The sequence below is a fragment of the Toxotes jaculatrix genome, chromosome 23, assembly GCF_017976425.1.
Source record: "Toxotes jaculatrix isolate fToxJac2 chromosome 23, fToxJac2.pri, whole genome shotgun sequence".
Taxonomy (NCBI): Eukaryota; Metazoa; Chordata; class Actinopteri; family Toxotidae; genus Toxotes; species Toxotes jaculatrix.
Window position 1 is genome coordinate 4,248,148 of NC_054416.1, and position 24,465 is coordinate 4,272,612.

Consider the following 24,465-nt stretch of genomic DNA (forward strand, 5'->3'; position numbering starts at 1 on the left):
ATGTTAGCTCTATTCAGATATTTGTGCCAGTCTTGTATAATAAAAAGTCTTTACTGACCTGTACAGGAGAACACTGCGAATAGAGTCGAAGTCCTCCAAATTTTTAGAGAGTGAACCTCCATCTAAAGAAATGTTAAACATCATTTGTGTTTCATGTTTTCGCCGGTATGAGTGTGGCCAACAACGCTGCGTTGACTTAAACTGTCCAGTTTATAAAGCTGCAATTTAAAAACTCCGAGAGGTCTGCGAGAAAAGTTTGGAAACGGTTTGTCCTCGGCCACCGACAAGATCAAAATTAATTCCGTTCCTGACCGCATGGGCACCACCATGCAGGCTGCACCGCGTCTCCAAGACCAGAACAAATCCTCCTCCAATTTCTCACGTCAATCAGTGACACGGAGTCGTGAACGGTTCAACACCAGCGCTATTCAAAGAGAGAATAAAGCCTGTGGTGTTTTCTATTTTTTTTTCTTCTTTTTTTTGTAATGGTTTGAGTGTTTCTCCAGGCCAGGAGAGCGGAATTTGTCCCAGCGGTTTTCTTGGCAGGTGGAGTGAAAACCCGCCTCCTCTGGGCTACCAACAAAAAGCTCAGCAGAAAAGCCCACATTTGTACTTTTATTAAAATAAAAAAAACAAAACAAAACAACAAAAAAAACAGTGTTCAGTCTTGAGGAAACATGGAAATACGCGTACTCAATTATCATGATCAATTAAGATAAAATCAAAATGAGATAAACTCTAAACTTTAAAAATAGTGCAACCTCCACTTTACCCAACTTCATTTAAGATGGACAAGTTTTAATATTTAACACCAAAACGCTACCACTCTGATCATACTCTTCCCCTCAGTGTCCCCAGAGGAGACAGTGAACGGTCATCAAAAGCGAAGAGCATATGAAATAAATCAAATCTCTTCGCCCGCTTCGCGCTCAGGAAAGAGTATCACCAACTCATCATCGTGGTTAGCGAGACCAAACACTTTAGAAACACATTTCTCAAGTCAGTGACTATAGAAATGATCCCTGAAAGTATAGTCTTAACGAGTTAACGTCCCTGCCCTGCCTCTAGTACGACGATCCTGGGCTTCACTGTCGCGGTGCTCACACCACATGCCACTCTGTCCATTCTTCCGCACTGTCAGGCCGAAAATACAAATCACTACACGGCTACACGCAGCAGCTGATTTAATGTCTATATTACTTGTAAAGTTATCGAGAAATTGACATTATTTATTGTACCCACAATGCCTTCTGCTGCCACTAGCCCGCCCCCCCGTTATCTCTCATTGGTTGCTGTGATGCGGTGCGGCGGCGTGTTAGCTTCAATTGCTAACAACAACTGTGGTGTAACGGTTCTTTTTAAAAGCGACACGTTACACAATCCTCGTGACACGTGTATTCGCTGGATGCCAGTTTCACACAGTGTAAAAATAATTTGGGATGGAGATAATGTCTCTACAGAAAAGACGAGAAAATCACAATTTAACGTTGAGAAACGCTAACTAGCCAACAGGTAACGAGTGCGCCAGTTTCTTTTGCGTCCGATGGGAAACGGGGTTGTACGATGGTTCCTGTGCGTGACCAAATATTGTGAGAATGGTGTGAATAATCATCCTAAGTTTTTCTAAGTTGTGACAAATCATAAAGAAATCATATTAGTAATATTTAATGTAACGACTCTAGTAATTTCACATACAGTAACACTGCAAAACATTAACTTGATGCTGGGATTAAGCTCGTCTGTGTTTTTGAGAAGCATTATTATGTAAGGACAGATGCTGTGACAAAATCTTTAAGTAATAATTTATAATAATCAGTTATTTACTAAAGGTGTTCACAAGTTCTTTCTCTGACCCACACTCACTGGGTTGTATCGGTCTTACACCGCCCTCCTCTGGCAAATAAGCGAAAGGTCAACCATCACGCTGCTGGTGATCTAAGTTTATTTTTGTTAATACATCAAATAAACAATTAAAAACAACAGCAAACTGGCGATTTATGTCGGTCTAAACAGAACATGCTGTTAACTAGTCTGTTAACTGATTTATTTCCCTATAAATTGATTCACCTTCCTGTCCCCGCCCCCATCGCTTGTTCACAGTACGTCATATACATGCGTCTCTCACATGTTTACAACCTGAGAGCGACTCTTCTCCCTTCTTAAGTATGTCTTTTTTGTTTTAGGTTTTATTTAAAACAAAATAGCTCTCTGTCTTTTGATTTACTCAAACCCAGCATTTCTTGTTGCTACAAAAGCGCTAGAAATATCTGGACATTTACAGAAAATAAAAATAAAATACATAAAACAACATTTTGTTTCTTTACTTACAGGTGATGCAGCAGACTGAAATGGCACACGTTCCCTCTGCAGTGCGTGACATGCAGCTGAATGGAGTCTCAGAGGAGATGGATCTGCTTCATATAGATGTGGAGACTGATGTGGTGGAAGACAAGCCTGGGAGAGAGGATGCACAGTGTTCAGTTAGTTTGTTTACTAAGCCTTTGTTTGAAATAAGGACTACAGAAAAATGAATAAATAAAGTTTCTGGAGCATGCTTGCCAAAGTTTGTCATTTCAGCTATTAAAATAAAGTGAGATGAAATATTGTTTTTCGTACTCTTCTAATGGTGTTTGTTTAATGAACAGAGGAATGTGTTGAGGAAGCAGCGAAACTGGGAGAGGCACATTGCTGCAAAGAAAAGCAAAAGGAAAGAAGAGAAGCAGAGGAGGAAGTTCAACCGTGAGCGGGAGTTAGGTAACAACAGTGAAAAGAATCAAACATTCATTTATGTCATTATGGGTTTCAGAGAAACTGAAGGTGAAAGTAAGTTACATTTCTTTCACTTCTTCTATAATCAGAGCACCTGTCTTTCTCCTGTCACGCAGGTGCCAGTGCTGATGCTCCTCAGTTTACCAAACGGGTCATGAAGGCAATCACCAAAGAGCGTTTAGCTGAGGCCATGGTCACAGGGCTCAAACTCTGTGTTGATCTGAGTATGACTGACTGCATGTCTGACAAAGTAGGTGTCTGATGAGGATGCCTCAAAACAGCATCACTAACTTAGAAAGCATGTTTTTAAAAAACACTGAAGGTACAAAACAGCTGGTTTTGTTACACATAATTCTACAGCAGTCTGTCTGTTTTAGGAGATAAGCCGGCTGGCTGGCCAGTTAAGAAGACTGTATGGGTCAAACAAGAAGGCAGCTCAACCATTCCACCTGTTCCTGACAGACCTGAGAGAGGACAGCCATCTCTACAGAGAGTGCATACGAATGAATGACGGCTTCCTTAACTACATGGTGAGTGAAATCACATCTGCGATTCCCTGATTTATTTTTTTAAAGGAAGGAGAAAGCAGAAGTGTTCTAGTGTTCTACTGTTATACTTGTGTTAGTTTATCCCAAAACAGAATACCAACTGAACCTGATAAGAGGGCCTTAGGAAAAAGTTACTGGACCCCACAAATTTATCATTGCTTCACTTCTCCTCTGCTTTGTCTGCTAATTTCAGATGGACATAACAGAGGAAAGCTGTCTGGATCTTTTTCCTACAGAAACTGTTGTCTACCTCTCTCCAGATGCTGAAGAAGGTTCGAAGGATTTGAGTTAACTGCACTTTAGTCCATTTCCTCAGTGCAGGGTTACTGAACATTTCATTTGGGGTTGAATTTCTTAGATGAAATTTTTTAATTGAAAATGCATCTGTTGGCCAGCAGAGGGAGCCACCTGACCTCTTTCATTTGGCCAAAAAGAAAATTACTGCTTCTCTTCCTACCACTATTACCAATATTACTACTATTAGTGATAATGTTGCCTGTATAGTACTTTACTAGATGATACTTTAAAATGTCTTATATGCAATAAAACATAAAGTATAAAAAGACTCAAAGCTCTACTAAAAATTAAAGAAAAAATCAAAAATAAAAAAGAATGTACATTCAATGCTATTTCTTTAAAGATCGTTTGACTGGACAAGTCTCCCTCAGGTCTCAAGTAGTTTATCTCCAGCAGACATAGAGTAGCAGTGAGAATAAAAGCACATGCAAATCAGTTTTCAGAGAAAAGCTGCAAAATGCTATATTTGCATATTCAGTGTTTCTACCTGTTTCTCTTTGATGCTGATTTCTTTATCTTTTTTTATTTCAGCTTTGGAAACAATAGATGCCGACAAGGTGTACATCCTTGGTGGACTTGTGGATGAAAGCATCCAGAAGGTATTATACATGTAGACAGATAACAAATGGACAACACTGACATCACATGGCACCAACTCAATCAGCTAATTCAGTATGACGGTGCATGTGTTATAAATGTCAGGTGAAGAAATGGTTGTGTTGATTTACCGCCCTCTCTTGACTGCAGAAGCTGAGCTTCTCGCGCGCCACAGAACTGAGCGTCCACACGGCGAGACTTCCCATAGACGAATACATGGTGAAGAAAGACAACGCCAAGAATTTCCACTCAAAGATCCTGGCAGTTAATCAAGGTGAGTGATGATTTCTGAGTCCTTTTTAATCTCCTTAAATCAATCTGTTACTAATGTAGTTTCTCTCCATCCACAGTGTTTGACATCTTGTTGGCCTTCTGTGACACGGGCAGCTGGACAGAAGCCCTGAAAGCCTGGTTCCCCCAGGGGAAGGGTTATGTCATTGCACCAGATGATTCCTCACCACTTCCTGTAACACAGACGTTTGATCAATGTTTCATGCTTGAAACAGAAGCTCATGTTAATGGACAATAAATAAAACAACATTTTATTTTAAGACTGCGTGTGTTACCTGAGGGGAGCTGGGACACTGAAATAAGTGCCTGGTTAATCAGAATCCAAATCAGAATCTCAGAATCAGTTTTGCTGGCCAAATTTGTGCACACAAACAAGTAATTTCCTTTGCTCTCAGACAGTACGGAAACAAACAACAGAACAACAACAACAAATAACAATAGTGCAATGGGTTAGTCTGAATGGTTAGCGCAACTATATACATATATATTCAGACCGCACTACAACCTGCAAGTATGTACCTGCAAGTATGTGCAGGTTGTAGTGCAAAAAAAAAATGCTGAAATGACGTAGTGGAAAAATCAAACATTCATCAGAGCAACAGCGACTTTAAACAGTGTTTGTCCAGGATGTGAGGGGTCTGCAGAGATGTTGTCAGTGCAGTTCCTGACCCTGGACCCATATAGGTCCTGGATGGAGGCCAGGTCAGCGCCAATAATCCTCTCTGCAGGCCCGGAAGGAAAGGTAGCACACTGTTGCCCAACATGTCCATGCGTTCTTTACACTGAAACCTAATAACGTCATGTTTTGCTGCTGGAGATGATTATAATTAGTTCTCACCAGGAACTGTAAGAGAAACTTTTGTGACTCTTTCCTCAGAAGTCATTTTTGTTTAGTTGAGCAACAGTGAACACCATCGTTATGAACTTTTTTTTTTCTTAATTTAAGTAAAATCACTGGAGTGAGTTTGTAGCAGAACGGCTAGTTCTGGGACTTTGTCTGAAAGCCAGGTCTTTGTGAAAATTAGAGTGCAGCAGTCTTTTATTATATATAGTTGTGATCCTGGCTCTTATATCGTCCAGTTTGCTGAGCTGTCAGCCTCTTGCGCACAAAAAAGAAGGAAAAGCCGGCAATCAAGAGCGGAGCGAGCAAACACGTCTGCTACGAAGGGCGCCATGTTGCCATAACACATTCTGAGGCACAACATTTGCATTAAGGTCACACTTCCAAAGTCTACTCAGTGCATCCCTGAGTCAAAGTCAACATTTGTGCAAAGTTTGAAGACAGTCTCTCAAAGGGTTCTTAAGATATTGCATTGCCAGGCAAAACGTAAACATGGTCATAGTGACCTTGACCTTTGACCTCCAAACTCCTTTCATATCTGCCTTAAGTCACAGTCAACATTTGCGCAAAGTTTGACAGAGAGACCTCAAAGCGTTCTTGAGATATCACGTGTAGAAGAATCCGGGATGGGCAGACGGACGGACAACCCGAAAACATAATGTCTTCTAGTAAATCAGAGTTGGACTGTCTCCAGTCCCACGATAAACAGACATTACTTCTGTGGAATATTAACACTGACCTCACTTTATTTTGGCTCTTGTGGCATTTTTGAATAATGATCTCACTTCAAGCTGCTTCATAAGCTTCACTGCACAAAAGGACTTATAAAGAGCTTAAAGTTAAAAGATACCTTTAACACAACAGAGGAACACTTTCTTTATGTATTTCTGGCAGGCAGAGTGCCCACACTCTGCGCTTGTGCAATATTCACTGGAATCCAGACTGCTTTACCCACAGCTTCTCATACAACATGTGTTCCCAGAAAGCAAAGAGGGCAAGGCCATGAAAATGTTTAGATTTGGTCCAAAACAGCTAAAACGAATATGCAGCAAGCTGTAGCTGTTATGCGGAGAGCAGCTGACCTTGCTGTAGTTCATGATTGTTTTAAGTCCCTGCTTATGCACATTGGTGTTTCAAGCTATAGAGGCAATGTATTTGTGTCGCTTTTTCATATGAAATCACCTCCTCATGCTGAGTGGCTGAGAAACCAAAAATGGGGTTATTATGAGTGATGTGAGAGCTGCAAAAGTGCACAAGTTCACGTCATGCTTATTTTGTTTTCTGTCTCTCATGATCAAGTCTCTGCTCTGTTTTACTTGGCTGCAAGACAAACCTCCCTGTAGCTCAACTTAATCACAGTTTACATACACAAATTCTAACTTTTAATCAAACATGGTAAAACAGGACCTCACATCCAAAAACATGAAATGACACATTTTATGTTTTAAACATATATTTGATTTTCTTTAAAGCCTAAAATTAGAGTTTTTAAGTGATTCTTTCGAATACAAGACCTTAATGAGGAACTCAATCAATTGCTATTTATAAAGCTTCATCAAAAGGAGTATCATAAAGAAATTATGTATTACAAATTTAGTGCTTCATACAAAAATCTGCTTTCAAAAAGCCACACAATCAAACCTCTATACGGAGAAATGATTTACATTTCAGGTCACACAAACTTCCAGCACTTTTACAGCAGGTTCCTCACTTTCCATTCTAATGCAATGACACTTGTCTGCCCTATCTTATAACACTAAACTTCTAAGAAATAAAGAATAAAAAGAAGTTAAAGGTACATATTGAGGTTAAATACGGTGTGCTTTGTTAGTCTTTAAAGTAAAACAGCATGGCTCATTGTTGCAGGACAGAGTTACCATCATTTGTTTACTGTGCAGAAGTTTTATTCTTGGGAAGTGCTCCTCCCTGCTGATGCAGTTGTCTCTCAAGAACAAAGTGGATCAGTTTCTTCACCCAGGAGGATCGAGGATTCAAGCAGACCTTCTCCCCGCTCACCAGTCCAGCTCTAATAAAACAGATTTATCACAGTTAAAGCTGTAGGATTTCAGAAACACTCAGGTCGTGAACCTTCAGAGCAACTCCACCAACAAAAAGTATTTTTGACTAGCCACCAAACACTGTATCATTTTCTTGGGATTATTCACATTCTTTATATTCATTTAACTGCTAAATTAAATTAGTGTAGCCTATATTTTATCCCAGCACAAAGATGTCTAAATACTGTTTCAAAGGCAAGTTCATTTCACCTTTTGACTACAAGGCAATGTGCGTCAAACGGAAAAGTTTTAAACATTAATTTAAAATTATTTAAGAGTTGGAGATCTCAAGTTTTCTGGGATCAGATGTGTGTTGTTTGGAAACAGCTGATGGATGAGCCTACTAAACATAAAATCATGAGTTTCTCTTGTCTTGTCCTGGATTGAAGAGGCATACGTCTGTTAAATCGTGCTTAGTTTTAAGGTTACAACAAGCCACTTTTGTAAGAGAAAGTAAAAACTTTTTTCTTTTTTTTTTACATGGTCATGGACAAGTGATGTGTCTCTTACATGACTTCTGTGTCTGCGCAGTGAGGACCCTCAGGGAAGAGCTTGATGCTCCTCAGATTGTCTGGAGGAATGATCCTCGACTCCACCTGAAGACAGCGACAGTGTGTGTTGTAGTCCCTGCTGATTGGCGGCATACCTGTCATCAAGAGACATCAGCAGACATTATTTTACCAGTTTAAGCAAACTCTCAAACACCAGGGAAAATGAACTTAAACTATGAGAGATATTTCTTTGGCAAGTGTTCAAAACATGCAGGTGTGTCTGTTTGGTGCTGTGTGTCCTCGATCTTTCAATATCTTTCAAGGCCAAAAGAAAATGCCTGTGTGCTGAGAATTGTCTTTTTTTTTATTATCAGTCAAGCAATTATCAAATTTGGCAGTTGCTTTCATTCTGCTCTGCCCTGCAGTTTGTTGCTGTCTGCCAGAAATCTTTAGGACTCATCTTCCTACAAATGTTCAGCATTATCAGGAACTTGGTTTTGTTGATGTCACATCACATGGTTGCAAATTCATGAATCAAATGCTGACAACACTTTCTGACTGCACGCTTTCCTCACAGCCACCAGCCTCGGTATTGCCACACTTAACAAGCACATAACGAGCTTCCCCATTTTCTCTACCAGTCATGTTCCTCACTTCACTACACCGTAAATCCTCAGAGCAAAAAAAAAAATCTAATTCATAGTAAATGATCTGTATCTACCCTATATTTTAATGTGTTCTTCCCTGGCCTATACCCCCTCCATCCTCCAACATTTTCATTTTGTTGTGAAATGAATAGAAATGAATGACAACTCAAACATGGGAAAACACTTAATCTTGCAGTCTGAACTGAGAATTCTCACACATTGCAGTTTCCCCTATTGTTGCAAAACAATGGTGAATCATCCACTCGATTACCTAGAAGAATATTCTTGTTCTGGATTTCAACAGCATTTTAAATGTGCCATTAAAGCACATCAGCTGTGCCCAGACTGAAGTTTCTTCAGTAGAGCTCTGCAGGAAACACGTCAGTGTCAGCAGCATTTTTCATCAGTATCCTCAGTTTCCCAGCATCAGTTTTCAAAAACCCTCACTGAACTTTCGTTCCAATCTCCTGAGGTGTACTTCACAGTTAGATTCACAACAGAGGAATGTGTAGTCGCACAGAAATGATAGCACTGTGTAGCTGCGTGGTCCTTACCATTGCTGAGAATGAAGAGGGTCAGAAACATAAACAGGGTGCAGAGCTTCATCTTGTAAAGGCGGCTGCTTAAGTCCTCGAACGCAGACAGATATCGTACAGTTGTTGTGGCTGTTTACGAGCATCTGCTCTCCGGTATTTATGCACATAGTGATCATGTGCTCCTCATGAACTTTGCTATGGGGGATTTGAGAAATAGCACAGGTCGGTGCACATGTGTGTGTGTGTGTTGGTTTCACTTTGGCTCATTCACGTGTGTAGCAGAAGGTAGTCATGGGATGGTGAGTTCAGGGACAGACCACAGGCCCCTCTGAGGTTAGAAGACGACATGCTTGCAGTAAACGGCTGCAGAAATGAGTCACACAGGCGGAGCGTGTCAGTCCGTGCTGCTGGACAACAGCTTCACTTCTCTTCCGCTGGACATAACTCTGTAGAAGAATTCCACTCTGTGTGCCCCCTTCACTGTCAAAGAGGAAACACATATAATGATCATTAGATACAGATTTGTAAACAAGCACAGTTTTACCTGTGGCTACAGTACATATGATGCTGTGTGATAATGTTTTTGTTGTTGATGGAGGTGGATTTCATTCCTGGGGGCTTTTTTTTTCTGACCTTGTATACACATTACAACGCAGTTACTATGTAAAATAGTTCAGTGTTTTGACTTTTCTTTATTTTCTCATTTATTTTATTCTAGGCAACTATTTGCTGAGGGGACAGGAAGTATTAAATCAGTAGAGATCAATATTTTATGTAGCCTGAACAAAAGCTCAAATGAAAGCCCAAAGAAACTGATTAATCTAGCTTTAATTTTTTTGAGGTTTAAGTTTGGGGGGTGGTGTTCTCTGCCATATTTTCAGTTTGTAATTGATTGTGTAAGAAAACAAAATCCCAAATTTTGTTTCACATCCTGCACACCAGAATGCAGTTTTAGTTTACAGTGTTCAACCTATCATCTGGTATTAGCTTTAATTTTTACAATGTTTAACACCAAACATTTCAGTTTTAATTTACAGTAATAAGCATACTCTCTACAAAATGTAAAACACTGAATCGGCTGTTAAAGCTAATCTGTTCAAATATGCAGTATTAATATCCAGTGACATACTGTGTCTGTATCTATATAATCTGCTGAGGCTTTGAGACAGAAGACAGACAGATAAACAAATAAGCAGACATAAAGAAACCACATTTACCTCAGGTAAAATATCCCATCACCTTTTCAGTGCTTTTTGGTTTGACTTGAGAAATATTGTTCCCTTATGATTGAGAGCATGTGTCTTTACCAGAAGTTTGGGTCATGAATGTGGGATAAAGTGGGTCATTGTGAAAAGCCTCAGGTTCACATGACTGTGAAAAATGAAATAATCTATTACAGTATGACTTAGCAAAACTCAGCCTTGGGGGATTTTTTTACTTACCAAAGCACAAAATGACCATAACACTGTTGCATTGCCCATTTTTGTCTGATAAGGAAATTAATTAAGTAAATACAAATATAAAAAATATATATACAACCACAACTGATTTCTGGAAGTCTTTTCCCAGTTTGTGTTTGTTTAACAGTACCTGGTTAGTGATGGAGGATGGAGGGTGAACAGGACAAAACCTAAAAAATAAAGTGAAATAACAGAAAATGAGATGACTGTATTGCTGTTTCAGAAGTCATGAGTTTGTCTGTGTCTGTGGTTAAAATGTTATGATATAGGCCACAATAAACAAAGGGATGGGGGGGATACAGAGGCTGTGCAGAAACCACATAAGTTTTATTGGTGTTGCAATAACCATTGCAACAGAGGGTGTGTTTATCCACTTCTTCTTCAGATAAAGACTTTAGGAGATGTTGTCTGAAGGCTGAGTTGAGCTTCTTGATGACTCATGGAATCATTATCTAGTGGCTGATGCCCTCCCTCCATTAGTCACACGGACTGTTTACATTCCTCTCCTATTACATTTTTACAATTTTTTCCACATTTTATGTGGAAATTATGAACAAATGTTTGACCTTATTCTGTGATGTGGTCTGTCCATTGATAATGCTGCTCAGCCTCTGCTGCACTTTGTGTTCAGTGCTAATTAGAAAATGTTAGGATTCTAACACACTAAACTACATGATAAACGTAACACCTACTAAACATCAGCATGTCAGCATTGTCACTGTGAGCATTGTGTTAGCACGTACTACTGTGCAGAGGTGCCTCCTCAGAGAGCTGGTAGAATGGCTGCAGACCCTCAGTCTTGTTTAGTTTCTGCCTTCGCCCTTTGGTTTTAACATCGACCGTGGTGTCCGTAAATTTTCTGATTATCAAACCAAGCATCTAAGACTTCATGAGTCCATGAGTCAGGGTAGAGCAAACTTTTTAATTTTAAGAATAGAAATCATACAGTGTAAGTGAGACAAATATAAATACACCCACAGTGTTTGTAGCACATACTGATAACACAGTCACCTCGAGGAACAAAAGGAAAGAGAACCACTTCAGTGGCTGCTTTGAGCTGGGAACGGGTTCCTTCATAATGATTCATTACAGTTTTGCAGCTCTTCACCAACAGCATCACATAGCAAGAGCTGACTAGTTTATGATTTCAGCCATGGCCCTTGTATTTACGTCTCTTTCTACACAGCTGTAGAAAGAGATTCCTAAGATTACACAAACAAAAGTAGCCTCATCATATGAACCATTAAATAAACAATTCACATTTAAATACTATACATTGCTTTCACACAGTTTTACAGATGTCAGACTGTTGTTAAAATGACAAGGCTTTCCTCATTAGCCATGGATTCAACCTTAAAGTAATATTTAGGTGGAAACACACCAATCTCATCAGTATTCATACATCAGAGACTGAGAGAAGAAATTGCCATCCCACCAAAATGTTCACTGTCCTTGTATAAAGACATGTCCCTCGCTTTCCTAAATGTGCCAACGCTTGCTCCTGGAATATTAAATATCTCACACGTTTACAATTTGCTTTTAGTTTTAGCTGCCCGTGTGGAAAGCTGGCAAATGCAGCTTTAAAATCCTGTATTTCTCAGAACAAGTGAAGAAAATTTGTTTCACTTCTCTGTATTATGTCACCAGTCTTTTTTTTTTGGTGTATTTTATTTTATAGACCTTCCTTTTGGGAGGCGTGCTGCTCTTTCTTCCTGTGAACTGATTTCTAGTTTTAATTGTAACAATGATAAACACAAGCATTGCCGCTAGTGAGGCTGACCCTGTGTTTTTCACTGAGTTGGTTTTGGCACTGTGGTGTTCATCTTTAAAGCTTGTTGTGCCCTCAGTCTGTGAAGAAAAAAAAAAGAAATACCATGTTCAACCGTGTTCAGATTTGAAATTTCAATCATTTAAAACATTGGTTAGAGTCTTACAGTGTAATCTATTCTGTCATTCACAAGCAAAAAGGATGGACTGGAAACAAGTAATTGATTTGATATGATATTTTGAGAATACTTTGACACTTTAAATCAGTGCAAGTAACTTAGACAGTGAGTTAAAACAATCTTTTGATCTTTTTCTGAATTTTTGGAGCCCTGAACAAATAAAATTATCTGGTAGCTTACCAGAAATATAGCAAAAAGTCTCACTTTGTTCCCTTTCTTTTAATCATCTTGTGACCCCTTATGGGGGTCTCAATCTGCAGGTTTGGAACAATAGTATAATAATAGTAGTAGTTCCTTTTGTATCAGCTGCCTCTACTCAAGTGGACTGCATAAATTACATGTTATTTCCTCTTTGTGTTTTTTTTTAAGGCACGCTGACAGTGATGAAAGCCTGCAGAGCATCATGCTCTAGAGCCAGATCCTCTGCTTCCTTCCTATACACTTTATATGGCAGGATGTACCATGTCTTATTACATAAATATTAGTTCATGCTGTCTGGAACAGCAGCTAATGAGCATGTGTCATGTAAAAAAGCTTGTCTTTGGACTTACATTTGCATTGTTTTCACGACTGCTTGGGTGAACTTGCTTTGGGGGTCAAGACACCGTGACCTCTGGTCTTTCAGTGTGACACTAGGAGAAAGAAGAAGCTTTCATGTCAAACAACACTTGCAAATTACTGTCATTGGATAATCATCATTCAGCAACTGAAGAATTAAAAATCTATTTTTCATGTTACTGCAGGGACTCACATGACTTCTTTCTTGCTGCAGTATGGACGGACATTGTACACCTTGACATCAGATATGGTTGAGACATCCACAGACCGGCTTGTTTTTAAACACTGGCAGCTCTTAATAACTGTAAAAATAAAAGGAAACAACTTAAATAATGTAATGTATGCAGGATGCAGAAAAATGCAGCAAAAAAAGCTTTCCACAATCCAATGAATTAACACACTTACCTGTTGAAGAGCAGAGGACCGTGCAGGCCAGGAGAACTATGAAATGGATTGCAATATTCATCCTTGTCTGAAATGGTGGAAATTAGTGATGGATCTTCAGAGAGGATCTGGTGAATCCCTGCACCTAAGTCTCAAACTGAGTCAAGGATTTTTCTTTCCCTGGGCTGCCTGTGTGCAGGACTGGCTGCCCTCTTATTTCAGCACCTCCTTTTTATAGTCTCACAGGAGGCATTGGCCAATGCAGTTTTCCAAAGAACTAATTTGAGATTCCTTTATTCCCACACTTTCACCACAGCCTTTATCAATCTTCCATTTTTCCTGAGAAGAGATTGTCAAACTCTCACTTCCTCTCACTTCTAAAGACATTGCAAGGAATGGATTCTCCATGTTGAGACATGTTTGTCTTTTTGCCTATTCTATAAACATGTGTCTCCCATCTACTTCTGGCAAGTGTGGTTCCTCAGTTTTAACTCCTTCTGCACACTTCAGAGCACTATCACTCACCTTTGCACATAAATCCTTGCTCTTGCAGAGCCGTGCCAATTTTAAGTAAAATGAATCATTAACCTCTTGTATCTTGCTCGTCATTCTACTAACACAAGTTCTTTCTAATTAATTTGGCTTACTGGTGGTTGAAAATATTTGTACTAGCATTGTATTTACTGCACTCAACCCTGATAAATCCTCCCTGAGACAGGGTTTTTTCCTCTTTTCTTTGGAACCCAGAAGGTTTCTGTTAAGGATTATTTTTGTTGAACTGTTCAGTTTCGAAACAGTGACTCTGCATGGTGTCTTGGTTCACCAGGGTCCTTCCCATAAGATTCTTTAACCCTAATTTTATTTTATTTTATTGCAATTTGTATATCAGCTGATGCGCTAAGGAAGACTTTGGGATGCCAGTGAAAGCTAGTAAACAAACCCTGAGAAGAATTTTTTCATTGGATGAAAACAAATTATTTTCCTTGCATCACTACTGGCTTGTGGTCATTCGTCTTAACATGAATCTAGATTTAAATTAAAATGATCTTTGTTTGCTGAGAATTTTAGAAAGGTAAATTAGGTAAATTAGAAAGGCAATTTCTCTGGTCTGTTTATTGTTTCCCCCTCTTTACTACTCAGTGGTCATCAAAATGAATGAGGATATTAATGATGCATTCACCTCACATGGTTCTCCACTACATGACAGTATTACATGACACTTTTCATGATAGAAAGTATACGTATTAAAATTGATTATGGGGGATTCTGGCCCTGGTGTGACTGGGAATTGGATGGAAACCAAATTTTTTGGTGTCACTGTCATCATGCTGTGCCGCCTACTTCTCCTGTGAACTGTGAACTTGAATCTAACTTACTGGCAATCCGCCTCCACAGCAATGACAGAGATAAGGGAAGATTTCAAGAGAGCTGACACACCGTCCAATGATAAGCAGGGATTAAATAAGGTATTGTTGAACATTTGTTTTGTCTGTTTGTGTGGGGCGGGGAGCCTGGCGGGGGTTTAGAACTGGGAAGGCTGGTTAATTGTCAGTCATGTTGCTATTTAGCAATTCAGCACAGATGTCAGCCAGGGGACGTGCAATCTTTCAATCATATCAGTTGCTGAATTTTGCATGATGGGAACTGCCCTCAAAAACAAAAATGCATGAACAAATATGATATTGAGGGACATTTAGTTGTAAATAAAAATCAAGGCGTAGCTCACACCTCATACGTTGATCAAGATCATGATTACAAGAGCAAATCCCTCAGGAGCTGGTAACAACTGGACATTTAACATTAGGTAATTTGCATTTTTTTTAAAAAAGGAACATGAAGGATCAACATATGCACCAAAATTTTAAAAAAGTCACCATGTCACTGTCCCCACAACAGACAGATGTGAGTGCATGCTCTGCTTCATTTGAAATGATTTATGGGCAATGTAACACAGACAGACAGACAGACATCTGAGTAAGTCTCAGTTCGTTGGAAAGTGAGACCCTCCCACTGACATTTGGCACAGTCTTGTTTTTTTTCTGCATTTATTTCAGTTTCATCACGTCAGACCTATTTCACAGTATGTAAAGTTTCAAAGGACCTTTTTACGTATTTACCGTCTTTTCTGGCTTCATGCCTAAATCAAAGGACATGCACAAAGGGCAGTTTATTTTTGGGAATTGTATTACCTTGTATGGACTTTTTTTTTAGGTTTTCTACTCATCTACTGTAAGACCAACACAGAGATGATAATATTTAATTCCCCTGTAATAATGCTGATAGTATTATCAACAATAGACATGAAAAAATAAACATTTTCCATTTTAAGCCTTCAACTTTGTTGGATTATCTGACTTGGCCTGTTTCTTGGTAAAGTAAACACTCCACAGTTCTTCTCAACTTATGAGTCTTGACAATTAAAAATATCTAATTCAACAGTGCTTAGTGTAACCCTGTAATCTAATGTCTTTTAGGGTACATTTTTCTATCGTTACCAAAGAAGCTAGAAATTTGTTCATGCCAATGCTCCTAATGCCGAGTTCTCGTCAGCTGTAAACAATTTTAACTCAGTGTTACTCAGTGAAAAGATAAAAACTGGAGACTACCTGACATCTACAACTGAATGTAAGCGCCTCTCCTCAACTATGGCTCACTGCTGAACCTCGCTGACAGTTCAAACCTCTGGTCTAAGCAAACAGGACAGAGAAGAGAACTGCACCTTCCCACCTCCAAGCCATGGTTAAACCTTAGTCTCTGAAGCAACCAGTGCCCTGTTCTGTCTGTGGACGACTGGACACCCAGTCACTCTGAGGACTAGTTTGTTATTCCCACAATAGGAGATGAGTTACCTTGTCAAGTTAGGACAGCAGAGTCTGCCACAGACTGTAACCCCACCTTTCCAGAGTGTACCTCAAAAACCCATCTTAACCCATACTAAAGTCTCACTTAATGAAAAAAAAAAGAAAAAAGAAAAAAAGAAAAACAACTCTGCAGGCTGAAAGCTGCTGCTTCATTTTTGCCAGTGAATCAGTAGAAGTTTTAGTCTCGGTACGACATCTGGTGGTTTGGTGTGTAATTGCAGCAGGATGTCAGACTGGGGCTTAGGGAAACGATTTTATCATCATCATCATCATTCTGTCTGATGAATCTGTTGGTATGGATCTTATACTAAGCAGTAATAAAAGTTTTAGAATCATGGATGCTGCCGCTGTGAACAAGGTTTTAAGGGCAAGATGACAAGTGATTATCACACCTGTTAGCATACTATGTTGTCAAATAACTATGCAGTTGTCAAAGAAAACTAAAGAAAGCAATTTCACAAAAAGTAATATAAAGAGGTAGATAAGGCATTTTACTCAATCAGAATAATTGAAACTAGTGCTAAGCTGTAAGATACAGTTTAAACCCTCTTTTATTTTTCCATGGTGTGAAATCACAAGGAAGAAAATGGATAAAATAACCACCTGTATCAAAATCATGATCAGTACTGTCATTATCATTAAGATCAATGTTTCACTGGTCTCGGTATCTGCACAACAAACAGAAACAGGGACTATTTTCCATTACTGGGTGTGTCCATTTGCAGGAATGAAACAGCTTTCATATCAAGTGAAAGTGAAAGAAAAGCACCTCAGACACGCCATTCACTCAGGAAGGCGATGTATGGAGAAGTGCCACACTAGCTAAAAGTTCTCTTTTAGTTCAGGTTTGTCAGTAAAATGGATGAGTACCCACACCCATTGTTCTTTGAAGCGAAAGAGCTGACAGACAGAGAGAAGGAGAAGATCAGGAGACACTTTCAGAAAAAAAGGGACTCTGGAGGAGGTGACTGTGGAACGATTGAAAATGTTGAAGGCAATATCTATAGAATCAGCTTCAGGGAAAAAGAAGGTAAGGAATCACTGTGTTGAAATATATGTTACATGTTATATGTAAAATATACTTTGCAGTTTTAGCTCAAACGTAGGCTATTGTTATCACTTTAGACTTTGGACTTTGGTCTGTGTTTTTTTCACAGACCAGGAAAGGGTTTTGCAGAGGAAATTTCACACCATCTCACTTCCCGGTGGTGAACTACATCTGACTGTGAGCCGAACCAATTCAACACAGACCCCCGATATGTCACAGACGCAGGTTTGCTACTGTCACTTTTAGTGACCTTATCTAGCTCTTTCATATTCAGGGTAAACACAAAGGTTTGAGCCAAATGATCTGGCCAGACCAGTTTAAGGGGATTTCTGAGCTGTATAAAATGTTCTGTGATCGAATGTTGTGACATCAAAAAAGATCAAAAAAGATAATCTTTTTTTTTTAACAGTATTTTTTTTAATGATTTATTTATACACCTAATTCCAGTTGTGATTAGGCTCATGTTGCTATGAACTCATGAATTTGTATGTTGCTTTTCTTCTTTAGACCTTTACAAAAGAAAACACAAAATGCCTTGAGAAGATTTTCAAGATGGAAGTTTACCTCATGTATTACCTGAGAGACAACCCTAAAGCATATAAAATATTAGAGAAACAACTCTCTGCTATCTGCTGCACCTTGGCATTAAATTTTGATGACGAGGAGGCAGTGGTCAGGGGCGATATTGAGAAGGGGCCAGGAGGAGCTTTTGGTGCTGCAGAGAAATGGGAGATACAGGTGGATCGGGTCTTCATCGGTCTCACTGAGGGCTACTCCTGCTATCATGTTTTCGAGCCAAAAGAAATCAAAATGTTAGAGCAGGGCTTCTCTTCTGAGAACGATAATATCAAAGTGTACAAAGAGATTGGCTATTCTGTGATTGTGGGGGAAACTGCGGCTGTGAAGGAGAGGATTGAAATCCTGAAAAGGAAACTGCCAACCCGGAGGGAGCTGCCAGTTGTGGAGAAGAAGTTCAAACTGGTAGAAGAGATTTTCAGTCAAGGAATGAGTGTACATTACCCAGAGGTTAAAATCCACAGAGCTAATAACATGATCATCATGGAGGGACCTGATAAGCAGGTGCAGTCAGGAGCTATAAAACTTGATGAACTTATGAAAAAGATATTGGAAAAGAGAATAAATCTCCCTAAAGATTTAATAACCTTCATAACGATCAGCAGTGCCATCTCCAAGTACCAAGCTCGCTTCCAGCATAGCCTCAGAAGTCCCGTTTCCCTGGAGGTGGAATCAGAATCAGACCTGGTTCTGTCCAGTTTGTCCTCTGCTGCCCTGGACGAGGCTGAAGCAGCGGTGATGAGAGACCTGACTGATGAAACTGTGAAGCTGCAGGACACGGCAGCTGTACCCCTATATCTGAACAGAGTGAAGGAAATCCTCATCAAAGCCAAGAATGACGCAAACTGTGGAGAGTTCAGAGTCGAGGTAATCTTCATCTCAGGAGCCAGTGGAACCACAGTGGACAGAGTACGACTGGTCGGCTACAGTGAAAATGTGAACAAGCTGAAAGAGGTTCTGCATGACTACCATATGAATCAGGTCGGAACACAGGAAGTGCTGGACCTACTGTGTCCTGAAATGGTCAACGACTTTGATCAAATCTTGAGCTTGATTGGCTTCAAGCAAACGAAAGTGACATTACAACCCAGACATTTTCCAACTCCTTGCGTGCTCATTTCTGGTCCCCGTTGTCACGTCCTGGAGGCCAAGCAGGCCTTAGTCTCAGCTGTAGACAGTCTGACGTCAGACACACTGGTTCTAGACGGGCCAGGGGCTCAGCAATTCTTCCAGGAAGGAGGCAAAGTGAGCAAGAACCTACTAGAGAGCTCCTGTCAGGTCCTTATCAGGGAACAAAAAACTGTGTTTTCTCCAGATGTAGAAACCAAAACACAAAGCATCAGCAACGCCAGCCACAGTGTCACACACAGACCTTCAGTTGTCAGAAGGGACAGCCACACGGTTGGGAGTTTTGCAGTCAACAAAGCAAGCCTGGAGATCAAGCTTGGCAGTTTGGAGGATGAGCAGGTTAGACAATATCCACTCTATTCTGCTAAGAATCAGCTAACAAAGCCGCAATGCAATAATCATATTATTTTGAATTAAATCCACAGGTGAATGTGCTGGTGGTTCCCATGCTCAACAAACAGCTGACTTCTACTAAAATTGGTAAAGGTCTGCTGAAAAAAGCAGGAAACAGAATCCAGTTAAATTTTAACTCGGTGGCAGCAAATTGCACCCTCAGCCCTGGAGATGTTCTGCAGGTGGATGGGCATCCATCTCTTGGATGCTCCAAGATCTTCTTCATTGAGTGCATGCCTTGGGATGGAGCCAGAGGGCAGAGTGTGCAGGTAAAGTAAAATACTGTGATACAAAACACTGACAGAAAATGCAACACTGACGATCGCAGCTGAGGATTTAGACAAAAACGTTTCTGCTGATAGAAACCTCAGAGGTTAGATCCAAACATTTGTGGCCTTAAGGCCAGACTGTGCGTAAAACAAACTCGTTCCTACTCTGACCACATGTGGTCATAGAAGAATGGCAAAGCAAGCAAGACAGAGAAGATAAAAAAAAACTGCCTGCCCTCTCACCTTCATACACATGGCTAATCGCTGGATGAAGTGGGAGTTTCCCCTCCCTCCTGTTCCAAAGTCTAAGAGGTGTTGGGGGGGAGAGACGGGAGAGAAGTACAATGGGCAAGCTGACTTGCATATCAGTTGTACCACTGTGTGGCCCTGTATATAGTACATTGAACTTTCTGTGGCTGAATAGATTTTTTCTAAACCGTTATCAGTAGTTTCCTTTTATAGACCCATGTCTTCAATAAAAATTTGATCAGCAAAACATGGTTCTTTTACTCCATCTCTGTTTGCCTCTGTTTAGCTCTACAAACTCTATAAAATGCTGATCTATTCTGTGTTAGATTACTTGCAATTCAAGACTGACCTATGAAAACTTATGACTAAATGCCAAATTTTTGTTTTCTAGGCACTTAATAAGGGGCTGAAGAGCTGCTTGGACCTCTGTGTACAGCAGGGTATGAGTTCAGTTGCGTTTCCAGTTATCGGACCTGGAATTATATTCAAATACCCTCTGACAGAAGCCATTGAAATTCTGACTGGGAACATTCACCAGTTTGGATTATCTGCATCCTGTGGTTCTCTCACCACCATCCGTGTTGTCATTAAACCAGGCTATCCTGACTCTGAGGAGGTGACTATCAATATTTGGACAACAGTTGTAACTGGTTTTTAGGATGCATGCATGTACGTTTTACTGATAAGAAAGAGTTTAATATCTGTGTTTTTGCTTACAGTGCTACCATGATGTCCACAGACACCTCAGCCTAAATATGAGCCAGGGAGGCCAAGGTAAACTAGACAGCTACGCAAACTGCTTTGATTAATTGTTAACCACAAACAGAGCGAGGACTTTGCTAATACGACACTTATTTCCTTTTTTTTTTTTGGAATTTCCATTAACATTCTCCATTATTACATAAAATATCAAAGAAATATGAAACATGTTTTCTTCCTCTCAGTAATCTTCAAGTCCCTCACCAGTGACCTCGACGACATCACCATGACAGCGGGAGGTGGGGTTAAACTACAGGTGGTGTTTGGTGACATCACTAATGAGACTACAGATGCCATCGTGAACACGACCGACTTTGTTCATTTCGAGGACGGTAGGTGACAGCTGTTGGAGCTGCGGACGCAGATACAGGCAGGATGATGCCCAGTAACTGTAAAGTTGTTTTTAACCACTAAAAACTAATTAGCTGATGCCAACATGCAAAACTAAGATTGTAAACATGGTAAACATGATATCTACTATTATATTTTTACTATACAGATGGTGTGTGCAAAGACATCTTGACCGTAGCTGGACCAGAGGTGAAGGCTAAACTGAAAGCAGGTGAGAAAAGATCAGGTAGAAATTTTCAAGCAGCACATATTAAACATCTTCTGACTCATTTTGTCTCTGTTGTGTTCTGTGCAGCAAAAGTGAACCAGGGAGAGGTTTTTGTAACCCAGTCTGGATCATTCCCTTGCAAAGCCATTTTACATGTGTGTGGGGAAAAGGATGCACGCACCATTGAGCAACTGGTGTGTCGCATCATTCAACTTTGCGAATCCTCTGGATATAAGTCTGTGGCCATTCCTGCCATCTGTACTGGTAAATATTATATAAGACAATCCAGTGATCCAACTGTCAGTTGCATTGTTTAATTGTCTGTCTTTTTCATCTCAGTCAGTTTTAATTCTGCCAGTAAAAATTCAACCTCTTTTCTGCAGGAGTTGGAGGGATGGACCACAGTGTCGTGGCAGATGCCATACTCAAAGGAGTCAAAACTGCCACATCGTCCACTCCCCTCCGCTGTCTCACTGATATCCACCTCATTCTGTTTACAATCAGTGCCTTCTTGGAGTTCAAAGCGAAAGCAATGAAGGTGTTCTCCATTAGTGTGATCAACAGAGGTGAATTTTCACAAACAGCCTTCTTCTTCTGTGGTTATCTCTCTTTGTAATCAGAATTATCTTCTTTTATTGGGCATTTTCAATGATTGTTTTGATTTGGCCCATCTTACAGTGCCAGTGCCTCAGAGGCCTCATGTACAACAACAGGAGCCACTGCAGTCTGTGAACACAGACCTAAGTATCCTCTATACCAGCTCAGCGAATCGGCAGTCTGTCTTCATGGTCCTGGGCCTTTGCAGAGACGATGTCAGCGAAGCCATGACAAAGCTGAAAGCTCTCTATCAGGCTCAGTGCTCAACACAGACCTTCACAAAGGAGCAACTGGAATGCCTCACCCAGGACAACATTAAGGATCTGAAGAAGCTGGTGGAGACCAAGGGTCTGCTTGTGCAGAGGGACCAGTCTGACCAGGGCAGCTTAATCGTGAGCGGATTAAAAGATGGAGTCAACCAGGTGATGCAGATGATGACTGCGTGTCTGCACGGCAGCCTCAGGAGAGAGGTGAGAGAAAGGGAGGAGGATGATTTGTACAGTCGTGTGGCTTGGTGTATCCTGGGACCTAATGGCAACTGGGAGAGACTCCCCAAAACAGCCAATTACAACCTGGAGACCAAGAACGTAGCAGGAGGGATAGTGGATGCACAGACCATTGAGTGGAGCGTGGATTTAGGGAGAATGGAGGCCACAAGACGAGGAACCGGACAGAAGACAATGCTGAAACAACTTGTGAATCGGCCAGGTTAGAGGACTGCTTTTAAATGAAAATTATTTTGTATTAAATCAAAACACTAACATTTTGTGGTAAAGGTATTTTTCACTTAAGTATATCTGTCAATGCAAGCGTTGACAGTAACAGTAAATACAAGAAAACAGATTTTAAAGACAAAACATCCCTGAAACTACTAAAAAGGAAAGCTCTCACCCCATGGACCTTCATCAGCAAATAGAATTTTCTATTCAGTTTCTCCTCTAACATTTTTCAGACTTCACTCTCCCCCTGCACTGGGACAACATGGCTCCTGGGGAGACTATGAAGGTGGTTGCGCTGCAGCCTTCCTCTGCAGAGTACCGGACAATTAAGCAGGCCTTCAAACAAACTGTCTCCAAGACTGTAGTAAAGGTAAGTGACTTAAACTGCCAGAGGGCACTTTCCATTTCTTTTTACATCTTATACATTTTTACTTTAAGATATTGCAGCAAATTCAGTATCTTTGACCTGTAATAACTTAATAAATTTCATGTAGATGAATGGGATTTTGTATCTATATGTAATAATACACTGTAAGTGCATAAAATCTGCCCTCAACAAGTAAGAAATACTTGTCTCAAATGAGTTAAAATACTTACATCTTTCCGGGGTAATGGCAGCTCATTATTTTGTTGATTTTGTCTGATTTGTTTTGTGTTTTTTTTTTCTTGTTAGATCGAGCGTTTACAGAATGTTCATCTGCATCAGGCATATGAGGCGCAGAAGAAGCACATTTCTGATAAGAACGTACAAGAGGGCGGCGCAGGTGAAAAGCTTCTGTACCACGGGACGACCCAGGACAACTGTGACTCCATCATGAAAACTGGATTCAACAGGAGCTTTGCTGGACAAAATGGTAATGAACTTTTGGATCCTTTCAGGATCAAAGGCAGGCATCGGTTTATCAGTGTAGGATCTGGCACAAAATAATACAACAATGACGCCTGCAGACTGTGGCTGCTTACTTTTGCATTACTTACTATGCAGCAAAGGCATTTTTAGAAAAACGACGGACCTATTTATAGGAGTTAAGAGTAAAAAAACATGAAGCGCAAGTAAACTTTTGTGACTGCTGTTTGCTAGTGTCAATACGTGGTAGAGACACTGAGGATTCGGAGACAATATCTTCTGTTTTTTTTTTCTGGGAATTTAGTGGAGACAGAAGAAAAAAACGCTCACGAGTACTTCAAAACAAAAACAGATAATTTTGGAAGGCACTACTGTACTTATTGTTAATTACCTGCTCTCTCTTATTCTCAGCGACGGCATATGGTCAGGGAACCTACTTTGCCGTAAACGCCAGCTACTCAGCCAAACCGACCTACTCCAAGCCAGCTGCTGATGGTTCTCAGTTAATGTTTGTGGCTCGAGTCCTGACTGGCGCCTACACTGTGGGCAACAGCACCATGAAGGTGCCACCGCTTCGCAACAGCCAGCAGCAACATGACCGCTATGACAGCTTGGTGGATAAAATTGACAACCCCAAAATGTATGTTGTGTTCCACGATAACCAGGCGTACCCAGACTACCTCATCACCTTCAAGTGACAGAGAAGGAAAGTTTCTGTATTTTCACTTGCGCAAGTTTACAAGTGAGGGAAAAAAAAGAAAGATTTAAGAATAAGGTAAAAGATATGTATTCAGGTATGTTTGCTTAGAGTTATAGTTAAATGTTAAACTGAGCGTAAGAAAAGTCAGAAATGAAATACATGAGGTTTAATGGTTTAGTAAGTTTTCTGCACAAATTTGACTTTAGCTCCTTGGAGAATTCCTTGGAGAGTTCGAGTTTGTTTTGAAAGCCATAGTTTCTACTCTGATCTAAGCTTTAGTCAAATGCGTGCAATCACTGATGGTGCCACAACAAAGTTTTAGACGTTACTTCTAATGG

At 40.2% G+C, this 24,465-nt stretch overlaps 4 protein-coding genes and 1 non-coding gene across 5 annotated transcripts; 2 read left to right on the plus strand and 3 right to left on the minus strand.

Moving 5' to 3' along the window:
• Positions 1-821: 821 nt before the first annotated feature.
• Positions 822-1,038, minus strand: LOC121177578. Its single transcript, XR_005893294.1, has one exon. It is a non-coding gene; the product is annotated as a small nucleolar RNA U3 (small nucleolar RNA).
• Positions 1,039-2,120: 1,082 nt separating this feature from the next.
• Positions 2,121-4,740, plus strand: trmt10b (tRNA methyltransferase 10B). Its single transcript, XM_041031801.1, has 9 exons — positions 2,121-2,163; positions 2,331-2,480; positions 2,646-2,754; positions 2,886-3,019; positions 3,147-3,299; positions 3,511-3,589; positions 4,146-4,213; positions 4,362-4,485; positions 4,562-4,740. The coding sequence occupies exons 2-9, from the start codon at positions 2,334-2,336 to the stop codon at positions 4,738-4,740; spliced, it is 993 nt and encodes a 330-aa protein (XP_040887735.1). The 5' UTR covers positions 2,121-2,163; positions 2,331-2,333.
• Positions 4,741-6,066: 1,326 nt separating this feature from the next.
• Positions 6,067-9,245, minus strand: cxcl19 (chemokine (C-X-C motif) ligand 19). The gene is made up of 3 exons (XM_041030756.1): positions 9,093-9,245; positions 7,911-8,046; positions 6,067-7,369 (listed from the first exon to the last, which is right to left on the minus strand). The coding sequence occupies exons 1-3, from the start codon at positions 9,142-9,144 to the stop codon at positions 7,231-7,233; spliced, it is 327 nt and encodes a 108-aa protein (XP_040886690.1). The 5' UTR covers positions 9,145-9,245; the 3' UTR covers positions 6,067-7,230.
• Positions 9,246-11,442: 2,197 nt separating this feature from the next.
• Positions 11,443-13,640, minus strand: LOC121176717 (growth-regulated alpha protein-like). The gene is made up of 4 exons (XM_041030766.1): positions 13,444-13,640; positions 13,232-13,340; positions 13,032-13,112; positions 11,443-12,382 (listed from the first exon to the last, which is right to left on the minus strand). The coding sequence occupies exons 1-4, from the start codon at positions 13,502-13,504 to the stop codon at positions 12,325-12,327; spliced, it is 309 nt and encodes a 102-aa protein (XP_040886700.1). The 5' UTR covers positions 13,505-13,640; the 3' UTR covers positions 11,443-12,324.
• Positions 13,641-15,678: 2,038 nt separating this feature from the next.
• LOC121177291 (protein mono-ADP-ribosyltransferase PARP14-like) lies at positions 15,679-24,292 on the plus strand. Its single transcript, XM_041031556.1, has 14 exons — positions 15,679-17,313; positions 17,441-17,556; positions 17,839-19,374; positions 19,461-19,697; positions 20,338-20,562; positions 20,666-20,720; positions 20,891-21,037; positions 21,205-21,267; positions 21,352-21,528; positions 21,648-21,830; positions 21,943-22,569; positions 22,814-22,950; positions 23,254-23,434; positions 23,839-24,292. Exons 1-14 carry the CDS (start codon positions 17,142-17,144, stop codon positions 24,123-24,125), a joined length of 4,143 nt encoding a protein of 1,380 aa, XP_040887490.1. The 5' UTR covers positions 15,679-17,141; the 3' UTR covers positions 24,126-24,292.
• The last annotated feature ends 173 nt before the right edge of the window (positions 24,293-24,465 follow it).